We start from the raw sequence: 25,333 nt of genomic DNA, 5'->3' as shown, positions 1-25,333 counted from the left end.
ATCACAATACAGGGCCACCTGCCCGTGGTGCGGAGCCACACCCACACTTTATCACATTACTTGGGAGTGCGAACGCAACAAAGCATTCCACAAACACGAACACCCGAGTGCGGAGCAATGGGAGAGCCGTCTCACCAGCAGCGAGCTCACGGCCCAACGGGCCTTAGTGAGGCACGCGGGCGATGCAGCACGGCTCAGTGGAGCCCTGGAATAGGGGCCCACCCATGCTGAAGAGAAGACTCCGATCGCCAGCGCCAAGAACGAAGACGACGGAGCTTTCGAATCCGCTAATCTCTTGACTGTATCAATAAAACTTTTCACTCACTCACTCCCTGATCATAATTATCCGCGCATGCCCATATATTTTAGGCGCGGACTGCACACCTGTTCTTATCGTAGCAAATCCGGCTGAGTGAGAGCATTGCTGCCTGTCTCTTTTCCAGAGAAATCAAGAACAAGTCGTCGTGCCACCAAAGGCTAGCACGGTGCCCCGAGGAAGTGAGAACTAATTTCAGTCGCCAGGAGAGAGGGTACGAGGCCATACGCGACCTCTTCTGCGACCAGAAGACTGCCAGAGGTAAAGAGTCGTGAGGTTGATCATGTGTAAAAACTTGCTCCGATCTACCCCTAGAATCACTTCATCAGTGGCATATAATTGGTTACTGTTTACGGAAGCACTTCAATGAACTGGCTGTCGTGAACTTCACGGAGATATGATGAAGTGCGGGATTGGTTGGAAACTCTGCAGGTCACGGGGTCTGCTTCAAATTAGGCCATGTATTGGGGTATTTAAGACATCGTGAACTTCTGAATCTTTAAGAGAAAGCCTCGTGCATCCTTTGTTGGCAGCGAACGCCAGATGGAGTGCTTCGGCCCCCGCCATATCCTTCAAGCAGCGGCCATGTTACCTTAAGTTTTTCCAGAAATTTAGAAGTGCAGTTGAGCGGTAGCCTAACACCCAAAAAGGCCTGCATGTTTTGTGCATGTGCCGTCCAGACATCATTCTCTTTGCAAAAGGTTAATTGCAGCATAGGCGATACATTCCCTTCGATGTCGGGAAGCTAGTTATGACGCAGGAATAATTTCGACCACCTGGGGATCTTTAACGTGCACTGACATCGCAAGGCGCCCGTGTGCTGTGCGATGTCAGTGCACGTTTAAAGATCCCCAGGTGGTCGAAACTATTCCGGAGCCCTCCACTACGGCACCTATTCTTCCTTTCTTCTTTCACTCCCTCCTTTATCCCTTCCCTTAAGGTGCGGTTCAGGTGTCCAACGATATATGAGACAGATACTGCGCCATTTCCTTTCCCCCAAAACCAATTATTATTATTATTATTGAGGGGTTAGTAGGAGTCTCGCTTTCACCCCTAAGGGCCTTTGTAACCTGTGGCTTGGAAACATTTGGCATGCCGTGCGTATGAAATGATCAGGGGAAGAACAGAAATCGAACTGACTTGTCGTCATCAATCATGAGATTATTTTTTTTCTTCCTGCGTCATAACTGGCTTCCCGACATCGAAGGGCATTATGCTGCAATTAACCTTTTGCAAAGAGAATGATGTCTGGACGGCACATGCACAAAACATGCAGGCCTTTTTGGGTGTTAGGCTACCGCTCAACTGCACTTCTAAATTTCAGGAAAAACTTAAGGTAACATGGCCGCTGCTTGAAGGATATTGCGGGGGCCGAAGCACTCCATCTAGCGTTCGCTGCCAACAAAGGATGCACGAGGCTTTCTCTTCGTCTCCCGTTGACCAGAAAGTTCTAGTGGATAAACCGCATTTTGCAACATTCTTTGCACCTTGCCAGTTGCCTGGCTAAGCAAGGACTCGGTGTGTGATCGCCAAGGCGATATTTCAGAAAAATGGGGATGTTCAAAGCGTTAATCCTCCTTACACATACTATAGTCACAAACACTTGTCTTTAACGTAATTAACTCCTTGCGGTTTGTTAATAATGCTTTCATTTGCGCTGCATGTCCTTGGGGCCCTTCGTTTTCGTTTTTTTTTAGAAAATCGGAGGATAAAAATCGGGCGATATTTTGTTAGCCGAAATTTCGGTACAAATCGGGTTATTCAGCAAAAGGTTCCATAGCAACTTACATGCTTCGATGTCATTTAATTTGCTACCATTCCCTCTCAAGTGAAATTATGTTCTTATATTGTGTTAATTTTATGTCGAGTACCAGATGTCAATACTAGCTTTACGCTATACGGCTGCTTTTGTGATTGTGTTGCCGAGTTATGAAGGCGCAGGGGCCTAGTCAGGCGATCCTCGTTCCCACCTTTTGCCTCTGTTCCACGGCTGTCTCAAAAGCACAATAAATTCAAATATTTCCGGTTTTATCGAGCCACATTTTAGGTAGCAGAACACTTTTCACAAGCAGCAGAAGAAAATTTCGCGCATTGTTTTGTAGACAATATGGAAATAGCAGGCTGCACTCAAAACCTTCCATAAAATCAGATATTTTTCTCATTTATTGCAATTATTTCTCCGCGCACATTCTCAAATACTGCGGAAGGCTTCTGCATCCGCAAAACACGCATCTGCCTTTCTTCACTGCAACAAGGTTGATTCAACCTCAATGCGATCATTTTAAACGTAGAAGATCTTGCAGCAGGACACCGTTAACGTGCGCAGCGTTTAATGCAGTGATGCCAGTGAGACGTCTGGTCAGCGTCCGCGATTTTTTTCCCTTCTGAAACGAACAGTTCGAACTTGGACTCAAATTAAGTGCCTGGATAACTAAAGAGTCTTAAAAGAAGTCTGAAATGACCGCATGAGAGAAAACGCCCCTCTGGATGTACGCACAAGATGCCCGCTACATTGCTTGCAGTGTCTTCTGCTTTGTTTATATTATATTGGGCTGTGTCTAGCACATTCTTATATAGACGCCGGGCGCCTGTGACCGATTGCTGCGCCACCTACTGCGCCATAGCCTTTCTTACTATTGCCTAGGGGGAAAGCTGACGGCGCTGCACTTCAGCCACCATGGACGTGCAAAGCATTATGGGCCGGTGAGCTACCTGGTGTGGGACAGTCGGTTTTTTTGGGGGGGGAACACAGAGTGGCGTTACTGAGATGTCCCATTCCGTCGACGGCGCATCCCGCGCGCAGACTACTTTGACGCAAACGTAGTGAGCAAATGCCATAGTAGCGAGAACGCAACAGCACACGACGACACTAAGATGTTTCTGTTTTCCAAAATTCGATAAAAAGACCTCTTAAAGTGTAAAAGCAACAGCATTGTTTTTGAAAACATATCTCTTTTTAAAAGTACTCCTGTTGAGCACGAAATATTAGTTTTTGTGATGTGCAACAGATGGCCAATAGGTGAGCAAGCCATCTCTTATTTTGGGCAAACTTTGCATTTACACAATTTCCTGCTCGTTTGCTGCAATTTATAGACAGAATATTGTATTTTAGGGCATTCTTGATTATAAAACAAAGTTTATTTTTGCATTATTTTGTGGTCAAAGGTAGTGGTTCTGCAGTCGGTAGCGCACCGCCCCATGATGCTTAGAGCGCCCATGGTGGCTGAAGTAGTCCTGAGGAAGCTCCATGCCAAGTCCCATAGACGGCGCGCTCGCTTTCCCTCTAGGTAATAGTGAGAAACTCTATTTACTAAGCCGTATAAAAGCAGCTGTAAGGCCTAGCCTCCCTCTCTTTGGCGTAATATCCAACAAACATGTAGACGTATTCGTCTAACACACTTTCAGTTAGCTCTTGTTCGGTACTCAAGTGTCCGGCTGCCTCTCTTATTTGACTGCAAAGTTGAAGTACACAGCAGTTTACCCAGAAAGTTTCCTAGAAGGTTTTTGTTTCGGATAGAAATCGGGTTCATCCCGATTTGTAGGAAATTTGCTGGGGCTGCAAAAATCACACAAAATTGGGGGAAAATACGAAGGTCCCTATATATCCTGAACCCAACCAGTCGAACTTATATATCAGTTTAGCATTTACCGGCCCCAGAGGCCAGTACTGCCCAGAGACGTTCAGCACTTGTTCTGAAAGTCTGCCATTGATGCTTACCGCGAGGCCGCAGTACACTACAAGATGAAGAGCCCCTAAATCAGGAGTTTCTATTTAAAAAAAAAATTCTGCCATGGTCTCACTCCTCGGATCCATGCTTAAAAGGGAGTTTTTCGTCGAATTACGTGCTTGCTGTCTGCCTCAGGATGATGTAGTGTAGTGCGGTGGGAGGTTAGGGCAATACTGTGTGCAGTGTGTATATATAATTTATTTGTTTATATGCGTAAAATTACTGCGGGATTTAATACGGGACATACAAATACAACGAAGCATAAAGGCAATTGCATAAAAAATGCAAAAAATGCGTTAGGATATTGCTGTAACCTGCCGCGATCATTTTTCGCACTCATATTTCTGCCACAGACTACTACACGTCCTTATCCTGTCGGGATGGCGCGAAGCTTATCCCTTGCCATGAAAAGCACAAGGAAGACTTCGCTTCAGAGTACGCAACGAATATCGGCTGCGGGTAAGTACCTGTGGCTTCCTAGATCCGTTACGATTACCGCTGAAAATCACCGGCGACTGGTCAGCTGAATCAGTCACATCGCTGCATGGCTTCGCAATGGGATGCCTTTTGGACACCTTTGTTCATTTACTTGTCGCGATGTGGCGCCACCAATTAGGGGAGCAACGAAGGCTCACATCATAATAATAATTACAATAATAGGTTTTTGTGGAAAGGAAATGGCGCAGTATCTGTCTCATGTATCGGTGGACACCTGAACCACGCCGTAAGGGAAGGGATAAAGGAGGGAGTGAAAGAAAGGACAAAAGCGGCGCCGTAGTGGAGGGCTCCGGAATGATTTCGATCACCTGGGGATCTTTAACGTGCACAGACATCGCACAGCACACGGGCGCCTTAGCGTTTTTCATTCATAAAAAAAGGCTTACATTATAGCAGGAGCTTTTGGTGGACCTCCTGAATCCTGTAAAACTCCGCTTGGCGCAGTAAAAGCTGGAGAAAGACTAACTTTTATTGAATTTTTAGCCCCTGTCCGGACCTTTCGCGAAGGAAATCGGAACAAATTTGTTCGTACATTTCCCGTTCTATATCACTAGTCATTATGCGCTGCCTGCCTATCACTGCACGTCCGGAGCAGGCACGAAGACTAGAGAATGAAAGAGAGGAAGAAAGGGTAATAATAATAATAATAATAAAAATAATAATTGCTTTTTGGGGAACGGAAATGGCGCGGTATCAGTCTCATATATAGTTGGACACCTGAACCACGCCATAAGGAAAGGGATAAAGGAGAGAGTGAAAGAATAAAGGAAGAAAGAGGTGCCGTAGTGGAGGGCTCCGGAATAATTTCGACCACCTGGGGATCTTTAACGTGCTCTGACACCGCACAGCACACGGGCGCCTTAGCGTTTCGCCTCCATCGAAACGCTGCCGCCGCGGTCGGGTTCGAACCCGGGAAGAAAGGGTGGTAAGAGGGGGATTTTTAGCCCATAGAGACTGCTGTGGCTGACATTAAAATCGAGAATTCCTTGGAGGCACGTAGCCAGGATTTTTATTTTTCGTGGAAGGGGTGGGGAGGGAACGCTTTTTGAAATAGTGGTTGCGCCTTGGGCACGTATACCTTTATCATTTATCGTTGTCAGCATTTGGATTACCAGCCATTACGGCATGCCACGGTCATTGCAATACATTCACTTGTACAAGTAAAGCGCAATATATGGGCACACACATTATACGCACAAGTGCGTAAAAAAGTTTCAGGAAACTTTCTTACTAGCGGCAATGATGAATCATTTTGCAGCTTCCTTTCCATTTATGTATGTACATTTTGAATAAAAAAAGCGACCGCCCTGCTGCAACTAGCTTTACCACGCCTATTCATTCAAGGGAACAGCAGTTCACAATTTGCAGCGAGGTGCTGGAAGTGGTAAAGGAATAGGTCTAATTGGGGCAGGTAGTGACAGCTGATCCGGATCGTGAGAGGGAAATAACTAGGATAAGGATAGCGTGGAGCGCATATGGCAGGATCTCTCAGATCCTGAATGACAGTTTACCAATGTCCTTTAAGAGAAAAGTGTACAACAGCTATATCTTACTGCTACTCACCTACGGAGAAGAAACGTGGAGACTAACGAAAAGAGTTCAGCTTAAGTTGAGGACAACGAAGTGAGCCACGGAAAGAAAAATGTTAGGTGTAATGTTAGGAGACCAGAAGCAGGCAGAGTGGGCGAGAGAAAAAACGCATATGAATGATATCCTATTCGAAATCAAGAGGAAGAAATGGCTTGGGCAAGGCATGTAATGCGAAGGCAAGACAACCGCTGGTCCTTAAGGTTGACAGGGTGGATTCCAAGAGAAGGCAAGCGTAGCAGGGGGCGGCAGAAGGTTAGGTGGGTGGATGAGATTAAGAAGTTTGCAGGCATAGGGTGGGCGCAGCTGGCAAAGGACAGGGTTAATTGCAGAGACACGGGAGAGGCCTTTGCCCTGCAGTGGGTGTAGTCAGGCTTGCAGAAAGAAAACCAGCGCAAAAGGTGGAGACGCAGGAATGACTCTGGGCTATCGACTTCTTTTAATTTAGTAACGGTCACATTTATACCCTTCAGTATAAACCCACGCTTGTGCACACATGACACATTTACAAGAAAAGGTAGATTGCAGCATGTCACAGATAATAAGGGGGCCAAAATGGAATTATGAAGGAAAGAGGGTGAAGAAGACGACGTGGATTAACCGGTGAATAAAGATGAAGAAGAAGCATTCGGTGAGGTGGAGAGAGATGATTGGTGGAGAAGAGAAGAAGAAGACGACGACAAGGCTTACGTGGACTAACGCCAAGGCTATAAAATGGCGAGGGAGAGCGAGGCACGGGGGGAACAGCAGAGAAGCGGAGGTTCCGGCGGGTCAGGGACACATCGGCTGGAAGAGAGCGACGCCGGCTACTGCTCCGGTGAGCTCGCGTTCTACGGCTTCGCATCGTGGACTTGCTGCCGTGCCTGAGCCCGTTCTGGGGAGTCAGCGGAGGACGCTACCACCTGCTGCGGCCAGGGGTGTCTCCAGCGCTGTTGCCACCCATCCGGGTGGTGTCCCCAACGCCAACAACACTGGCATCACCTCCACGGGCGCTTTGACCTTTGACCTGGAGCTTATACGACGCAGCCAGCGACGCCGCCAGCGACGCCAGCCCAAGCACGTCGAACGCCGTCTCGACGCCGGCTACTGGATCCATACAAAGCCGCAGCCGCACCGGATTCGAGTTTCCGAAAGTGCATCTGCGACCCGGGCATTTCAAGCAGACATGTCTCTCGTTGCTAAACATACAGTGCCGACAACAAGCTCAGCCAGGAAAACGTACCTCCCGCTACGTATATTCTGGCATTGCGGAGCAAAGCCACTACCAATTTTTATTTCGGCGGTCTTCGTTGTAGTGACACCAACGATGCTGCCTCATTAAACGACCTCAGTACAGAAGGCGAAGACGACTCGAAGAATCAGTCCAGGACATCGTTTGCAGCACAGAAATTAGCTTCTTAGTTGGGCCCATTCTGCTATGTTTATAATTTCTCGTTTTCCGTATTATTTAGGCCCCATTTTATGAAGCTTGCGCTAAGAATGGTTGGACCCAGTGTTTTGCCAAATAGCATGCCAAACTCTAGGGCCTCATGTGTTTTCTTTCTAGGCTGAGAGAGAGAGAGAGAGAGCTCCACTACGCTAGTCAACGCCGCGCTTCGCGCGAGCCGGCACCTGTCTTAGAACGAGTGACGTCACGCACGGCGCAGGTGGCCGCCGCCGACTCCGTCGCCTTTTCTCTCTCTCTCTCTCGCTCCCTAGTCACACCGAGCCACAGGTGTTCCGCCACTGCGCAGCGCCGCGCCTTTCCTCAAAATAATAATAATAATAATTGGTTTTGGCGGAAAGGAAATGGCGCAGTATCTGTCTCGTATATCGTTGGACACCTGAACCGCGCCGTAAGGGAAGGGACAAGGGAGGGAGTGAAAGAAGAAAGGAAGAAGAAGGTGTCGTAGTGGAGGGCTCCGGAATAATTTTGACCACCTGGGGATCTTTAACGTGCACTGACATCGCACAGCACACGGGCGCCTTAGCGTTTTTCCTCCATAAAAACGCAGCCGCCTCCTCAAAATGCAACTTTCAGTTTTCAGTTTTCTTTCCCTTCCTTTGCGGCACGGTTCGGGTGTCCACTGAGATATGTGAGACGGTTACTGAGCCATTTCCTTTCCTCAAAAAAAAACAAACAAGTGAGCCGACAGCGTTCATAGAATTAATTTGCGTTGACAACTTTGCAAAGGCTGTTCATTTTCACGAAAGGAAAGGCGCACAACCGCCTCCGTGGGTCAGTGGAGAGCTCAATCTCGCTTTCATGTACATGGCGTTGGTGTAAAAAGCCCGCTTTTATTGCGTTCCGCACACTGGATAGGCAGCGCGCCCTCCCTGCCACTCTAGAAGGTCGCATGCAGTTAATGGTTGATCGGGAGAGATTCATCACCAAATTAACGCTGCGGCCTAGGTATTGCTGCAGTGCCGCATGTCAGCCACAATGCTGTCAGCGCTAATTCCTTCATTCCACATCTCTCACCAAGAATCAAAGCACGAATGAGGCGTCCACAAATCCAGGGAGCCAGTTATGCGCCCTTCCTTTGCTCAAAGCTATCGCCGCCTAGAACATTGTCAACGCCAACGCCAATGAACACAGTGAATGCCGATATATTTCGCTTTGTATATCCTGGATTAGCTGAGGTAATTCACATTATTTTTTAGAAGTATTTTCGAATGAATAGGCAGGTATATTTTATTTTCCAGTTTTCTAATAATAATAATAATAATAATAATAATAATAATAATAATAATAATAATAATAATAATAATAATAATTGGTTTTTGGGGAAAGGAAATGGCGCAGCGTCTTTTATATCGACGGACACCTGAGCCGCGTCGTGGGGGAGGGAATGGGGAGGAAGTGAAAGAAGAAAGGAGGGAGGTGCCGTAGTGGAGGGCTCCGGAGTGGTTTCGACCGCCTGGGGATATTTGGCGTGCGCTGACGTCGCGCAGCACCGGGGCGCCTTGGCGTTTTGCCTCCATAGAAACGAAGCCGCCGCGGTCGGGTTCGGGCCCGGGAGCTCCAGATCAGTGGACGAACGTCTTAAACACTGATCCACCAGCAGATGTTAATAATTACTATTTGGTTTTTGGGGAAAGGAAATGGCTCAGTGTCTCTCTCATATATCGTTGGACACCTGAACCGCGCCGAGGGGAAGGGATAAAGGAGTAATAATAATAATAATTGGTTTTTGGTGGAAAGGAAATGGCGCAGTATCTGTCTCATATATCGTTGGACACCTGAACCACGCCGTAAGAGAAGGGATAAAGGAGGGAGTGAAAGAAGATAGGAACAAATAGGTCCGTAGTGAAGGGCTCCGGAATAATTTCGACCACCTGGGGATCTTTAACGTGCACTGACATCGCACAGCACACGGGCGCCTCAGCGTTTTTCCTCCATAAAAACGCAGCCGCCGCGGTCGGGTTCGAACCCGGGAACTCCGGATCAGTAGTCGAGCGCCCTAACCACTGAGCCACCGCGGCGGGGCATAAAGGAGGGAGCGAAAGAAGAAAGAGATAGGTACCGTAGTGGAGGGCTCCGGAGTGGTTTAGATCACCTGGGGATCTTTACCGTGCGCTGGCATCGCGCAGCACACGGGCGCCTTGGCGTGCTGCCTTACTAGAAACGCAGCCGGCGCGGTTGGGTTCGGGCCCGGGGGCTCCGGATCAGTGGCCGAGCCACCTAACCACCGAGCCACCGCGGCGGGTGCGCGCAAAGCACAGTAACCGTCTCACATATCTCGGTGTTTCTTGTGTCTCGCAAATAATATTTGATAATCATGCATACAACGCTTTAGCGAGCCTCACATTATTAAAAGTGCCTTTAATTTGCTTAATTTTTATTTGTTTTTTAGGTGTGGACCACATAGTGCCTGGACAGAAATAACGAAAACCCCAAAATACGGTCGTTTTTCATGAGGTAGAGAAAGAGATAATATGATATATCGCCATCCATAAAAGTGAATTTAAATTTTGTAGCCAGCGCACATCCCGCCGCGGTGGCACGGTGGTTGGTGTGCTCGGCTGCTGATCCGGAGTTCCGGGGTTCGGGCCCTACCGCGGCGCGAGTGTTTCGGTGGGGGCGAGGCGCGGGGGCGCCGGTTTGCTGTGCGATGTCAGCGCGCGCTGGGGGTCCCCAGGTGGTCGAGGTTGTTCCGGCGCCCTACACTGCGGCACCTCTTTCTTCATTCTATAGTCCCTCCTTTATCCCTTCCGTACCGCAGCGGTGGCCAAGTGGTTGAGCATCCGCCTCGCATGCGGGAGGTGCAGGGTTCGATCCCCAGTGGCGCCGGGTACCCACCGGTGATACAATGGGTACAAGCTTTCCCCTGGTCTGGTGCTCGGCTAATTTAGGGTGAAATGCTTGGAAAACGGGTCTTCGACCCCACCTTGAGAAAAAGAAAAAATACCTTGTGTCATGGCGCTCTTTGGCCTTAGATGCCTTTGCGCCATAAAAATCCATAATCATCATCACCTTTATCCCTTCCCTTGCGGCGCGGTACGTTCGGGTGTCCGCCGATATGTGGCAGATGCTGCGTCATTTCCTTTCCCCAAAAAACCAATTAGCGAGTGCACGGCTCGGGCTGAATCGGCGCAACAGCATTAAACAGAACAAGTGTTTTTCAAATCTCTGGTAATGAGAATTGTCTACCTGGACAAACAGTATTGTTCAGTGCCTGAAGCGCAGCATCATTGTGGATGCGCAGAAGTCTTCCTTTGGAGGCTTATCAGTACAGGGGCTAGAAATTGCAGCTGGTTCTGCGCACCTCCATGCGCTCAATACAAGACCTAGGTGTTAGAAAGTATCGCCCCTCGACTTATTCAGCGCTACCTTGGACGCATTCTGTCAATGAGTGTGTTATCCCGTGTTATCCCGCCTACGAGGAATTCATTTTAGTTACTGAAAGATGCTTATGGTACTTCTTTAATTAGCTCGCCTTACATGCTTAGCGCCATTTCTACTTGTGGATATCAATGTATCCAGTTACCTTTGCATTCGCCACCTGAAAGTGGTAAGGTGAGGTCTTTGCCGCGCTAGATGGCCTTCAGCCCGTGGCTGATGGCGACCTCGTTGGCTCGCTTCATTGCCCGGAGTTTGTGTCTCCAGGTCAGAGATGCGGAGCATGGCCTCCCACTGCTCGGAAGTTAGGAGCTGAATTAGGTTCGGGGGGAAGGCGGATCCTCCCGACAGTTACACAGGATGTGGTCAAGTGTGGCTTTGTTGCCGCACTTGTTACACTGGGGGAGCATTGCCCGGGGTACATTAGTGAAAGTACCGCAGGGTGGTCGGGTGCGAATGGGTTTCCAAGCAACGCCAGTTGGTCTCCTGATTCTTTGCGTGAGCTATTTATGGGGTGCAGGAAAGATGTGTCTTTCGAGGCGATAGTGGTGTGTTATTTCGTGACGCGACTTCAGGCCATCCTGCGAGAACCCGCCGCGGTGGCTCAATGGTTAGGGCGCTCGACTACTGATCCGGAGTTCCCGGGTTCGAACCCGACCACGGCGGATGCGTTTTCATGGAGGGAAAACGCTAAGGCGCCCGTGTGCTGTGCGATGTCAGTGCACGTTAAAGATCCCCAGGTGGTCGAAATTATTCCGGAGCCCTCCACTACGGCACCTATTTCTTCCTTTCTTCTATCACTCCCTCCTTTATCCCTTCCCTTACGGCGCGGTTCAGGTGTCCAACGATATATGAGACAGATACTGCGCCATTTCCTTTCCCCCAAAACCAATTATTATTATTATTATTATTATTATTATTATTATTATTATTATTATTATTATTATCCTGCGAGAAATTCGGCTCAGAGGAGCCCACTGCCCGGCCTACGAAACCTCGGGCGTAATCGTGGACTGCCTCGTACCCCGGGTTGCTTAAGTGGGCCGGAACCCACAACAGCTCGAGCTCCCTTGCGGGGGTGTGGTGGATGCTTCGGAGGATTTGGAGAGAGATGGCGGAGACGCGAATAAAACATATGTGAATAAAGTTTTTTCTAATCACCATCTTCTCCTTAGGGGACGCTCTGACTGTGTTTGTATGGTTGCACAAATTCTCTTCTTGTGGACGGCGCCCTATGTTCACCTGATCGAGGCGCTTTATTTTCAGAAGCAACGGGTTGGTTACGAGGTAGGCTGTAGTCAGAGCAATGCGGCTGCAGACGCCGGGATTCGCTCATGCGATCTTGGATTCAGTAGACGAATGGCATGTAGGACGTTCAGGTCGGTTACTGAAGAGCCGCTGAGCCACAGCGGCAGGTGCTTATGTTTAAATCAACACCGTGCTGAAAACACTGGGGATTAAAACAAAATTGTGGCTCCAATTTGTTGTGTAAATAGTGTGTGTATATTACTTCTCCCCCTATCCGCTCTTCCTGTCCCCTCACCTCTTTCATTTCATTTCTCCATTCTGCCTGCTATCCTTTATTTCCGCTGCCCCAGCTCAGGTGCTTCAGTATCGATGGCAGATGCCGGGGCTAGCAAAAATCTTTTCCTTCCTTTTTACTATTATTTTAATAAAAAACCGCTACCACCACCACCACCAGCCGCACCGAACTAACCGTGAGCTCGAGAACGCCGACCACTAACAGTAGAACGCTAGTAGTAGACGCTGGTAGCAGTGTTCCCGGGTGGCGTGTGTATTTTTATTATTTGTGTTTTGTGTTAGTTTTGTGTTGTAGTGTGTGTGTCACGTAGGGTGTATTAGATGTGCGTCTGTGCGGGTACACCTGTCGCCTAGTCCATTCTTTCGGTCCGAGTGTTATTCGGAGAGATCCGTGACACAGCATCACAGACAACCATCAGGACCGCAATCATTGTGCAACACGTTTACGATAAGCAGTTCAAAAATCTAATTTCTTTATCGAATAGGACCCGCCGCGGTGGCTCAGTGGTTAGGGCGCTCGACTACTGATCCGGAGTTCCCGGGATCGAACCCGACCGCGGCGGCTGCGTTTTTATGGAGGAAAAACGCTAAGGCGCCCGTGTGCTGTGCGATGTCAGTGCACGTTAAAGATCCCCAGTTGGTCGAAATTATTCCGGAGCCCTCCACTACGGCACCTCTTTCTTCCTTTGTTCTTTCACTCCCTCCTTTAACCCTTCCCTTACGGCGCGGTTCAGGTGTACAACGATATATGAGACAGATACTGCGCCAGTTCCTTTCCTCAAAAACCAATTATTATTATTATTATTATTATCGAATAGGCTCACTGTCGTGTCACTTACACATCGATCTGCTTGTTTAACGATATGGTATGCCTCTAGAATTTCGCGTCGACTCAGCTTTACCGCGTCCAAAAATTTTAGCCTTCTTGAAGAGCGGAGTGCACTTGTGCTTCCTGCAATGTTTAGGCAAATTCGCCCCATCATCTGTGGAAAGTGACCCTTGATGTTCTCTGAGCCAGGTGTTAAGACAGCGGCCAGTCTGCCCGATGTACATATTCCCGCAGGATAAAGGTGTGCAGTACACTATCTGGGTGGCACAGGCGACGTATTTGAACTCGTGATTGATTGTGCACTGTGAAATTTAACTCTTCCTATCGTCAATTCTGCACAAACTGACCAGTTTTCGCGGGGCTGAGAAGACTACATCGACACCGTGCCTACTCGCGACCTTCTTTATGTTGTGTGAAAGTGCGTGCAAGTAAGGCATAACTTCACATTTTCTTTTGTCCTTCCTTTCTTCCGTCGCCTTAGGGTTGGTTTTCATTTTTTTAGAAGATTTTCACCAACACCTTTGATAACATGCGTAGCAAATCCTGCTTCTATTAGTTTTGGCTCTTGCTGCAGAAAGCTTTCTTGCACAGTATGGAAGCAGCTTTCCTCGAGCGCGTTACTGAGGCATAATGTTGCAAAGCCCTTTCGGTAAGTTTTGAGTGGCAGTAGCTGTAAGGAAGTAAGACTTTCTTGGTTTGTGGGGCGTAGGTCCAGCAAATATGTCCAATGCAATTAAGCTAAAACAAGGTATAAAAATCTAATACGATTGTCGTCCGGTAATTCATGGGTAAAAGTCAATGAACTAGAGCACGAAATAAAACAATCTAAAACGCTAGCGGCCACATCCTGCAGATTTTCATTAGGCGAAACTTTCAAAAGTACTAAAAAATCAACATACCAGAACACCTTTGCCGCAAGGTTCATGTCCAATTTTTCTTTCAGAAAGGTGTCAAACCTAGTAGACAGGTAGATGTGAGTTAAGATTGGCGCCACACAACACCTGATGATGATGATGACCCATTAAATCCTCGCTAGGGTTCGGCGGGCCTGTTTTTCTTTTTGTTTTCTCGCTGTATTGCATTGAGTAGATATGTGTGTATGTATTATTAATATTACTGCCTCTTTCATTTACAGGCTTGCGAAAGCCGCGCTGGCTTGCTATGAGAGTTCGTTCTCATCAAATTGTCCGTTGTCGCTGCAATCGGCCAAGTCGGCGCACTCCAGGAGCGAGAACGCTCTTCTGCAGCTCTACGGTTGCGATGGATCGGCGGGTTCACACTTGGCTCCAGGGCAGCTTCTTCTTACTGCAGCAGCACTGGTCCTGCTGCGATGGACTAGTGCATGAAATGCGAAAATTGAATAAAGAATTTTGCCGGTCACGCCAAAAAAAATTAACAGAAAATCTTGACAGTGTTTGTGCCATCGGATGATTCGCACCAAATTTTCTCTCGAACTGAAAGTGGCCCGTTTCAAGCGTCGCTTATTCTAATCGCGCACCCAACAATTCTGGACGAAGACATTTTTGAACGGGAACAGTATAATGCAAGATTTCAATATATAACAATCAATCAATATATCCGGAGATCTCCCCTCGGCAGGCTTGCGTTTTTTTTTTGCTATTAACGTTTTTGTTGTGGTCAAAAGCGTTCCTCATTGGTTTTCTATGGTAGTCTTAACTGCTCGATTTTAGCGATGGAAGCTCCATAAAAAAAAGATTTTGCTACGCATCGGAAGAATAGACCATTACCTTCTATATTTCCATAACAATACCTTACAAGATTCCAACATTCAAAATTTTTGTCCAAGAATGTTGGACTTGGGTTCCTTCACAGTGCATCTGAAGTGATTTTCTCCTCAATGCGTGCCCCGCCGCGGTGGCTCAGTGGTTAGGGCGCTCGACTACTGATCCGGAGTTTCTGGGTTCGAACCCGACCGCGGCGGCTGTGTTTTTATGGAGGAAAAACGCTAAGGCGCCCGTGTGCTGTGCGATGTCAGTGCACGTTTAAGATCCCCAGGTGGCCGAAATTATTCCGGAGCCCTCCACTACGGCACCTCTTCTTCCTTTCTTCTTTCACTCCCTTCTTTATCCCTTCCCTTACGGCGCGGTTCAGGTGTCCAACGATATATGAGACAGATACTGCGTCATTTCCTTTCCCCCAAAACCAATTATTATTATTATTATTATTCCTCAATTGCGTTTAAACAAGATGGCGCTATGATTGGCAGCAAACGTATCCTCTTTGCGATAGTTTCACAGAATCTGCGGTTATTGTGTGTAACGGCCTTTGGCACTGTTTCAGTGCGCATAATGGTAGCGGTAGGCAACCACATTTCAGTGGTTTGAGCAAGAAATTTCTTCCGAAATTTAAAATTTTCGACTGAGATGAAAGTATAACATGACAGCACATCACTGAACGGGTGTATAGGGGCAAATAATATTATAGCTTAGATGTTTAAGATGATCACCCTACAAAATGTTTGTAAGGCTGCACTCTCGCTTTAAATGTGTCCACTCTTGGTTGTTTGTGCTAAGTGTTAGAGCAGGTGTAGAGAGCATCCCGTTCATCATAAACTTAGTCTGTGCACATCGGCTTACATAAATGTGGAAAAAATTCGACTTGAAATGCGGGGCCATGAATCGTGCGCTCGCAATAAAGAAAAATGGAACCTGCTGTCTGTTTGGTTGAGCGCTCCGGGAGCTGCTCCTGCGAGGGAAGCTCCAAGGTTAAGCAAGGTAAGCAAGAGATGTGAGTTTTAGCGTAGTAGTAGTAGTAGTAGTAGTAGTAGTAGTAGTAGTAGTAGTAGTAGTAGTAGTAGTAGTAGTAGTAGTAGTAGTAAGTGTAAACGAACGCAGCGCGTCGGGCTTCGACACGACTGCGAAGGGTATAAGCCGTCACTTCAACTCAGGATTATGAAAGTGCCCAACGCATAGATTTATAAATCCTGAGCTCCCCTCACAGATGCGCATGCGGCGATTGCCAGCCGTCGCTAAGAGGCGAAAGGCTAGTGCAGTCGGCAAATCGCCGCTGTGCGCAATCTTCCGCTCAGGGTTGCTTGCATCAGTCATTACCGGCTGTTCCCAATGTTGTACCGCGAGATGGTGGACATAAACAGACGCAGGTTGCAGTTTTACAACCTCATTTACCTGGAACACCCTGATGAGTACAGGTATGCGCCCCGCCACGAGAGCGAAAACACTGCCGCAGGAAGCATATTCGCTCAAATTTTGATGCCATTTATCTCTGGCACCTTGATGCAAGTGGCATATATCTTGTCAAACAACGATGCTGAGAATATGTCGGCAACCGAACGTTACTGCTAGTTCACATTCCCTCTCTTGCGTCAATATCGACTTAACCGCCTCAGTTGGCCTAAATTTTCTTGGTTGCGGTTCGCTTCTTGCAGTAACTTTAGGATGTCGGGTTTAGCGAAATAAAATAAGGCACATTCTAATCTGCTTACCTCAGATCGCTTCCTGTTCTTCGCTGTCCCTCGGCATATCGTCGGTTTAGCTGGCGTCGCGTACAGGAACAACGTAAGTACAACATCCGACTTCAACCACCGCCTGCTACCAAACTCCTCCATCAGACGCGTCTTGTCTTGGCAGCAGCCTCACGGGAAATGTTCCGTGCATACACGCGTTCGCCAATTCGGCGTCGCATAGCACGAATCCATTTGTCGCGTACTTAGTCGTTGGGAATTTTGTGGTAAATCCCTGTATTGCTTTTCGCCGAGTGATTCGTACATACCACCCATTGCTCCAGGAACCTCAATGCACTAAGCGCGAGCTAAAACCGCAAGGTGAAGAATCCACAATGCTGCTTGTAAGCAGGCCATCGCCCGTCTGCGCTTTGACAGGCTGTTCCGGGTAGCGCCGCCGCCCCCCAGCCCCGTGCCAGGCTGTGCCAAGCGTGAGCACAAAGCGTGTCTACAGGCCAATCCACATGTAGTTCTTGGAAATGTGCCAACTTCAGTTTTCTCGACTGCGAGCCATTCCGAGTAGGGCCGCTGCATCGTCACCGTCGTCTGCTCCATGACGCTTGCTAGCCAGTGACGTCTTCGACCACAGTGCTGGTCGTAAAAAACAACAACAAAAAACTGTCGGGCAACGCTAGTCGCGAGTGCTTTGGGGCTATGTTTAAAATCACTGTGAAAAAACTAAAGCGTTCTCAGCTAGTGCGTATAGCTTTATCCACGTCTAGTAGGTGTAAAAGTGTATGGAAAGGTTCGACGCACAGATTTTGGGCAGATCAGAGAGAGCAGTGTAAGGTATAGGTGCATTAAAGTTACGTCATCTGAACGCAAAAAATTCTGCTCGTCTTTCTGCGTTCATTTTTCTCGGCAACTAGTATTTCGGCGTATGTCGTGGAAAGGGTAAAAGACGAGCCGAGCAGCCTGTGATGCACACTGTGTTTATTGCGGTTATTCGTACAGCAGACTGACTGTGGGAACGGGATCACCGGAAAGCAGCGTTCGAGCACGAGAGTTTACGTCTTCTTGTGGCCGAAGTGCACAAACTTGCACAAATAAAGACAGGCGCTCAGGGGATCCACGATTCAACAAGTAACCAGCGTTATGGCTGGTTCAGCTGAAGGAAGACGTTATTGAAAGGAACGGGCCCTTAACTGTCTCTGTGACTACCCGAACAGCGCCAATCCTCGGAGGTGAAGTAGAGGATAGGAGAGGGGCTAAAGATGTGAAGCGCGAAGTGCTGCTCCGCAGTTTAAACATTAGATTGTGACTCACGGCTTGTGGCGCAGCTAGAGCGCTTTACGACTACCACGGCCACTCTGTTCCGGGAAGGTGGAAAAGGTGTGCCTAGTCGCTATTTTCTCTCCTTCTTTTCTCGTCTTGCTATCATTTTTACTTTCGTGACCGCGCCGCAGACTACCGGGAAGCCAAGTCGTGCCAAGACGGAGCGAAGTTGCAGACTTGCGAAGATGAGCAGGTGCCGCCGTTCCTTCCGGAAAACCCTGCTCAAGAGATGGATGACTATGGCTGCAGGTGAGTGTTTTATGCACACGAGGCGGTGAAAATGCAGCCGAAATTTGGGTGTTGAGACGTAATCAGTGTTCTTTGATGTCACGTTTCACTAACCACAAAAATAAAAACCTCCTCTTGTCAAACTGCCCTCTGCGGACTTCGGCCACCTCCTATGAGGTCTTGTTGAGAGGATATGTTGAAAATGCGTTAGAGCGAAAACTCTTTTACGGGAGAGATTCCGCTGGCGTCGGCACGATATCCCTTCACACGTTCCACTTGCAACAGAACCTGCGCAGCTCGTCGACGGTAGTACTAAGTTTTCACCGAGGTTGCATGGAACGTTCACGAAAATGGAGTATTGAACAGGAAACCCCCCATATAGGAAGCTGATTTTAAGAAAGAATTCAAATCTCTGTGCACAGTTTAATTGCTTAATCTTCTATTCTATTGCGTCGTCTTATTCGGTTATGGCCGTCATAGTTCATGGAGGCAGTCAGCTCCAGTCCCACTGACGGTGAAGAATTCGCTATTCACCTAGCCTGGCTTAGTGCGCTGATACCATGATGCAAATTAGTGATTTTGAGTTTTGAGGAAAAGAACGGCGCAGTAACTGTCGCATTTCTCAGTGGACACTTCAATCGTTACCTGAGGGAAGGGACGAAGGTCGGGAAGGGGGTTTGAGGTGGTGTGAACAGTGCATGCGCCAGCGACCTGCTTGTTTGAATGAGCGTGCGCACAGACCTCTACGTCATACCGGCGAGATAGCTTCAACGGAAGACCCGTACAAGTTTCCACAGACACACGTACAGTCGCTATTTGAGATTTATAAATTTAGCGATGCGCATACTACTGAGTAGTTACGCTACAACACGCATATAAGAAGGGGTAGCACATCGTTGACATGAAGGAGTGCTGCACTCTGGCTTTCTACGTATAAAGCTTTCGCGATGTTTAATGATTTGAGAGCCGATGGCGTAAACGCTGCTGAATTTTTGTGCGACGAAAGTGAACGCATTGTTTATGGGTTTATGGGGGTTTAACATTCCAAAGCCTATCAGGCTATGAGGGACGCCGTAGTGGAGGGCTCCGAAAATTTCTACCACCTGGTGTTCTTTAACGTGCACTGACATCGCACAATACACGAGCCCCTAGAATTTCGCCTCCATCGAAGTTCGACCGCCAGTGGCCGGGATCGAACCCGCGTCTCTCGGGACAGCAGCTGAGCGCCGTAACCACTCAGCCACCGCGGCGGCTATGAACGCATTGTACCAGTCTTCAGGCGCGCAGGGCCTGAAGGTGTTTTTTTTTTGCCGAACTCCATTCTATAAACTAACCGTTCCAGAAAGAAGAAATATGGACTGGCCGAAACGCAAACATGACCGCTTTTGTTTGATATTAAAACAGTTCTTTTACTTTCCAGGCTTTTCCAAGCCGCAACGACATGCTACGATGAAGCATTCAGGTCGGACTGTTCGGTGTCCTTGAAATCAGCCAAGGCAGCGTTCACGAAAGGCCAGAGCGCTGTTCTGCTGCTCACTGGCTGCAACTCATCAGCGTCACTGTTTGTGGCTCACCAGCACCTGCTGCTGGCTGTCGGGACGTTAGTTCTGTTGCAGTCCTCCGGATCCCAATAGTGACAAGTTTTACGCAAGCACGTCTGTACTGCGTCGAAGAAGATCGCTTGCGGTCTCATATTTGAGCAATGCTGCTCGGCGCCAACAAAGAACGAGAACATTTTGAGTACGATTTTTCTTCAGCGGTGCAAGGGCAGCATAGACAAACAGCACTCAGGCTAACTCGTTTGATCAGCACCAGGTGGGGTGGTGACACCTCCGCCATTTTGAATCGCGCGCTGATTTAGCCGCATCGAAATATTTCTTCGGAACTCAAGATTTCGGCATATTTGACACATGCTAGCGTTCAGCACTGCTTACATACATCGATGTCTTAGTACAGAATAAATTTTAGCACTTTTATCGCCACTCTAGTAGTCAGCGCAACCTCTGTGATTCAAAATGGCTTCTCTCTATCGCACAATGGAAGCCGAGAACCAGACCAAGGGAAATCCACCCATTTGAAAACCGGTGGAAAACCCGCTGCACTGCCACAGAAAAACAGCGCACGAACTCTGACGTCAGAAGCTTCACTGAATACTCGGAAAGCAAGGCACCTTCACCGCCACTATACTCCTTTACATACATAGCAGGCAAAGCTGATAAAGCTAGCTCGCCTGTTCGCACAGGCTAAGTCCGCGCCCAAAACGCAGTTCGCCCCACAACCAAGGTGGATACAAACATACTCGTTGCAACAGATCCTTAGGGCGTGAATGGCAATCTCCTCGACTTCATTTTACCTCTTGCCACATTTGCGTCCTCCAACTCAATCAGACTTCGAGAAGTATGATTGTCCTTGGCGGTCTGATACGCGGCTGGTAGGGCGAATCGCCCTTAGTCCATCCGCGCCTAAAAAGTAGGTCGCACTCAGTGAAAACTATAACCAGAGGTACCGAGTGCTGAGCGCCTCATAGCTTTGAACATAATCTTCAGTGCTGCCACGTCATTTATGCCGCTCTTTCTTGCCCTCCAATAACTCATCTAGGTTTCGAGGATAAATGATACGTGGCGGAGTAATATGGGTTCACGGACGCACTAGTACCGCAGCCTCCGCAGCGTTGCCTGCTATGTATGAAACGAAGTATGCACTATTATAGCATTCAAGTGCGAACAATTTGTCTCCAAGGTGGCGTGATCTTGCCTAGAGAATCTTCGCACCGAATAGAACGGTATAACTCATGAGACGCATTTCCGCGAAGAAATAATACATGCAGTGCGCGACAATCGAGCCGTTAGGCATAGAGAAAATTCAGTCGCATCTTAGCGCAATTCAGGGCAGGTATATACACAACTGGTTGCATTCCGCCAACGTCGCACACTATGTAAAAGCCTTAGAGACGTCGCTTACCCCTTATAAAAATGGTCTATAGAGAGTCTATAGACTTCTCATAGACTCTAGTGCCTTCCTATAGATATTTCTTTTTGTATATTCATAGTCTATAGACTGTCTATAGACAAAAGTCTACTAAAAGTGTATGGCCATAAACCTACAGACTCTCTATAGACTGTCTATAGGATTCGTATTGTCTTTAGACTTCTTTAGTCTTCGTCTATAGAGAGTCCATAGACTTTATAGACAGAAGTCTATGGACAGTCTATAGACTGTCTAAAGAAGTTTTTGTTAGGGACGACTCAAGATGCCACCCAAAATGCCACCGGGACTTTTAAAGCCTATCGTATCAACGATAAGATCTCTGCAGATTGGAATGAATTTACTTGTCTCCGTTCCAACATCGGCGTCCCTCATAGCCTGAATCGCCTTTGGACCTTAATCCCCCCTGAAACTAAACCAATCAACGGCTTCACAATTAAGAGGATCATTGCGAAGAAACAAAAGGTCTTCTCAGAGGAAATGCGGCTGAGGTTACGAAGTTTTTTCTGGAGATCGTCGTGCCTTTCTTTCCGTTGCTTTACTTTTTCCGCTGCCAACCTTCATACTTCCGCGTACTATGTCCACTGGTCATTTACTTCTTTTTACGTATTGTGGCGCTCTCCTTGTAACGTGCGCCGCCATTACAGGCTGCCATACTGTTGACGGATACGGGGAAAAATTAACATAAATGTTCAGAGGACACCGCGTTAACGGATCCCTTCAGTGGCCTGGGGTCCTCTTTGTAGATCATTTCGTGAAGACGGGCACTGTTTCTCTTTTTCATTTATTTTTCTCGTTTCTTTTTGCCACGAGACACACAAGGCGTCCCTTAAACCAAACCGAACGAAAATTCCTCGGTGGTAGAGGTGCGACGCGCCCTGTTCACGACCCAAGGGGAAGTAGTTTGAGTCAGCGGCTCGACTATTTTTCTTTTCAGCGCAATTGCTTTTTTTTCTTCCTTCAGAAAGAAATGGTGGTGGCACTGCACTGCATAAGTGGTGGGATGACATCACGGCCCTGCACACCCGTGAGAGATTGTGTAGGGTCGCCATCCCTGCTGTACTGTGTGACAGCTTGTGGGGTCTGTGAGGACGTCATCTGTTTGAACCAATCAGGGAAGTTCGTGACGCAGAAGGACGCGGTTTTTTGGCGACAGGAGCTCTAATGCCAATGCATTGCAAATAAATTAATAAATATCTCGGTGATTGCCATGCTGGCCGCTAACCGCGCTGCCTCTCCATTTTTCCCGTTATGGTTACCCTCTGCACGGATGGGATGGAGTTCTTGTCGGAGCTCATGTGGGTCTCGTCCTGGTTACCCTCAGACTTACTGTCACGGTTCATGTGGGCCTATCTAGTATCCATAACACAGCTTGGCTCACACTACCCTGCGCGTCTAGGAAAGTATGAAAAATGGGCCTCACATGTATGATGTGGTATAGACGCTTTACAGCGCCGTATCATGGAGGCTGCCATCTCTGATCACGTGAGCACGCCGCCATTACACACCTCCTGAGTGCTCGGCGTGCGCCTTGTCGCGACGGCTGCCGCGTCTGATGGTTCGGTTCCGACAGGCAGTGTTTTGGCTGATACGGTTGTAAAAGAGTGGAAATAAGGACATGTGAGAACCCCAATTTGATTCCTTGAGGCATGAAAACGGTGTCGGGCCTCATGTCGCGGAGCGAGCCAACGAATGGATCACCTGATCATGCTTGCCTTTGCCTCCGCAGAAGGCTGTGCTGAATGTTTTTTATTGTTATTATCTAAAACGTCAAGGTGTAACGCTCCCGCGGCAGGGCATGCCGTTGTAGTATTGTGCACATGCAAGCAGACGCCGCTCTAAAACGCTCACATGCACATCGTACGCATTTGTTTGCAACCTGTTAACGGTGCTTATAGGAAGCCTAAAATAATTTCTACTGGCTTGTTAAAGACAGAAAGGTGACGAAAATAAATATATACACAAATGTTAACTATCATGGTAGCAGTACCATGCAACAAGCAGCGTTCAGGAGCTGGCCTGCAATTGTTTCAAAGGATTCCGCGAAATTATTGTTAGAACGCGCGCATGGAAACGCGTTCATTCTACACGAAGTTCACAATTATGTCAGCCTCACATATGAGATTGTGGTATACTCCACGATCGATATGCGGAAATGGAAATGCTCGAGGTCTCGTTGGTGGTAAGTAATCAGCTTCACTCTGAGCGCTGGCTTGCGGAATCACTTTTAGTGACTGTCACGCATGTACCACGAAGAAGTGGCAACCACCCAGCACAGCAGCCGTGACGCAAATGCTTTATTCCGAATGTGGTCCACGGAAAGGGCGCTACTTGAGCGAAGTTCAACCGTAGCACCAAGACGGTATACAATACACGGACGGTAAGCGTTGTTCGTTCGCACGGCTGTGCACTGCAGGAACCTACAGTAGCGACATGTAGGAGCACAAGTCGTCCTTCTTTTCCGTTCCTAATTCGGCTTCGTGCGCTGCTGTTACTATGAATGCTGCACACCTTAAATTACTCCCAATGAGGTCTCGCTACACAAGCAGGCGGAAGTGCACAGCAAGTGATGGTTTCGATAGAGGAACAATTGCTTCATGTGGCTGTTATGTGCACTTACCCTCGCAGATTTTCCAAGATCGTAACCTTTCTTTCTATATTGGCTGTCTAGCGCTGGCGAACCTGTTTGTCGCGTTCGCCCGTTCGGAAATGGTGCATGGCGAACGGCCGCAAACAGGTGCAGTACGTCCTTGTGCCGTTCAGTTCCGTGAGGCTCGCAAACGATCGCATCCCGCACCTTTAACTCTATGTCGCAATCCTTGCAGTACGCAACACAGCACGTATATAGTCTGCATTTCCCCATCTGCGCGTGGTTTAGACGCTTCACAGCTGCCGTTTTTCTTAGCGCGCCGCCCTTTGCCGTAAACAGAGCGCTGTTCTGCTGCCAAGACGCGAGGTTTGCTGTTTTCCACTGGCACACTGACATCACTTTTGGGCCTTTTTATTCGTCAACCTCCTACGTAGCACGCACATGTACAGACCAAAGAGCAGGATACTTTCAAGCGGGCCGGATGCGTGCTCCTAGTTTGGAGGCATCAGACACCGTTGCCGGGTTTTCAGTGGCCCGCTCTTTGCGGGCAATGTGCGGATTTTCTGAGACACCGAAGGATTTACTTTGTGTGGACCTAGCCTTCGCCCATTATCCCACCCCCTACGCGAGAGCTACCGCAAGCTGGGGCTCCCGCCCTCCACTCTTAGCGACCTGACCTGGCCCGCCTGGTAAGACAGTAAGCCGTGCCCTGAACCTGATGCTGCATTACCTTGCAGTGAACAACGTCCACCCAAGACTTGGACCACTGGAATAATTTCGGTACATAACTTTTGCCTTCTGCCTTTCCTCCCCTAAACCTCTGTCTCACTGCACGTTTTCTCCCTTTCCCTTTCTCACTTTGGTTCTGGCAACCTTCGGAGGGAGAGTTTTTTCTCACACATTCCTTTTCTTGAAGCGGCGGGAACATTCGTACTGCTAACAGTTAGTCCACTCGGATGCACGCCTCCTGCGATGTTCAAACCGGTTCATAAAAAGCAACGAAAGGAAAGGGCGCCATCTTTAGCACGAAAGGCCTTTCGCATCACAGCTTTCGTTCCTTTGACCTCCTCCTCCATTCCATACTTAAAGACGCTAGTCACCCCTGATGAAGGAGCAGAATCGGCTTCGAAACGTTAAGCTTAAAATGAAGTTTTTGGTTGGAGATGTACAGTTTATTATAACTCTTCAAACCCAACCAGACAGGCAATCTGTCAAAATGTTTAGTTTTTACATCTGTGCTTAGAGTGGTTTAGGAGACCAAATGAATAAAATATAATCGTGTAGATTTACCATAAGAGTACGATTAAGTTGGATTTCGATGAAATTAAACGAAATCTACGCGAGAACACACCGACTACATCGACGCATCCGCGCACACTGTAGTTTGCAGCCCGGATGATTTTCCGCCGTCTCGCGGTAAAATGGGTAGAACGTGAAACAGAAACTCATTTC

General features: G+C 48.1%; 1 protein-coding gene and 1 long non-coding RNA gene across 3 annotated transcripts in view; both read left to right on the top strand.

Moving 5' to 3' along the window:
• The window catches only part of LOC144107915 (uncharacterized), a 32,405-nt gene extending 17,691 nt beyond the window's left edge, over positions 1–14,714 (top strand). For both annotated transcript variants that reach the window (XM_077641149.1, XM_077641148.1), the window contains exons 4-6: positions 444–577; positions 4,398–4,503; positions 14,458–14,714. In XM_077641149.1, the coding sequence (XP_077497275.1) occupies positions 444–577; positions 4,398–4,503; positions 14,458–14,668 (451 nt within the window). In that variant the 3' untranslated portion in view covers positions 14,669–14,714. The remainder of the gene's footprint in view (positions 1–443; positions 578–4,397; positions 4,504–14,457) is intronic.
• A 2,807-nt stretch (positions 14,715–17,521) lies between these two features.
• Positions 17,522–19,955, top strand: LOC144108826 (uncharacterized). The gene is made up of 2 exons (XR_013309515.1): positions 17,522–18,327; positions 19,727–19,955. It is a non-coding gene; the product is annotated as an uncharacterized LOC144108826 (long non-coding RNA).
• The last annotated feature ends 5,378 nt before the right edge of the window (positions 19,956–25,333 follow it).

Source organism: Amblyomma americanum, chromosome 10 (assembly GCF_052857255.1).
Source record: "Amblyomma americanum isolate KBUSLIRL-KWMA chromosome 10, ASM5285725v1, whole genome shotgun sequence".
Classification (NCBI taxonomy): Eukaryota; Metazoa; Arthropoda; class Arachnida; order Ixodida; family Ixodidae; genus Amblyomma; species Amblyomma americanum.
The sequence above is the reverse complement of the archived record's forward strand: the minus strand, read 5'-3'. Positions and strand labels throughout refer to the sequence as shown.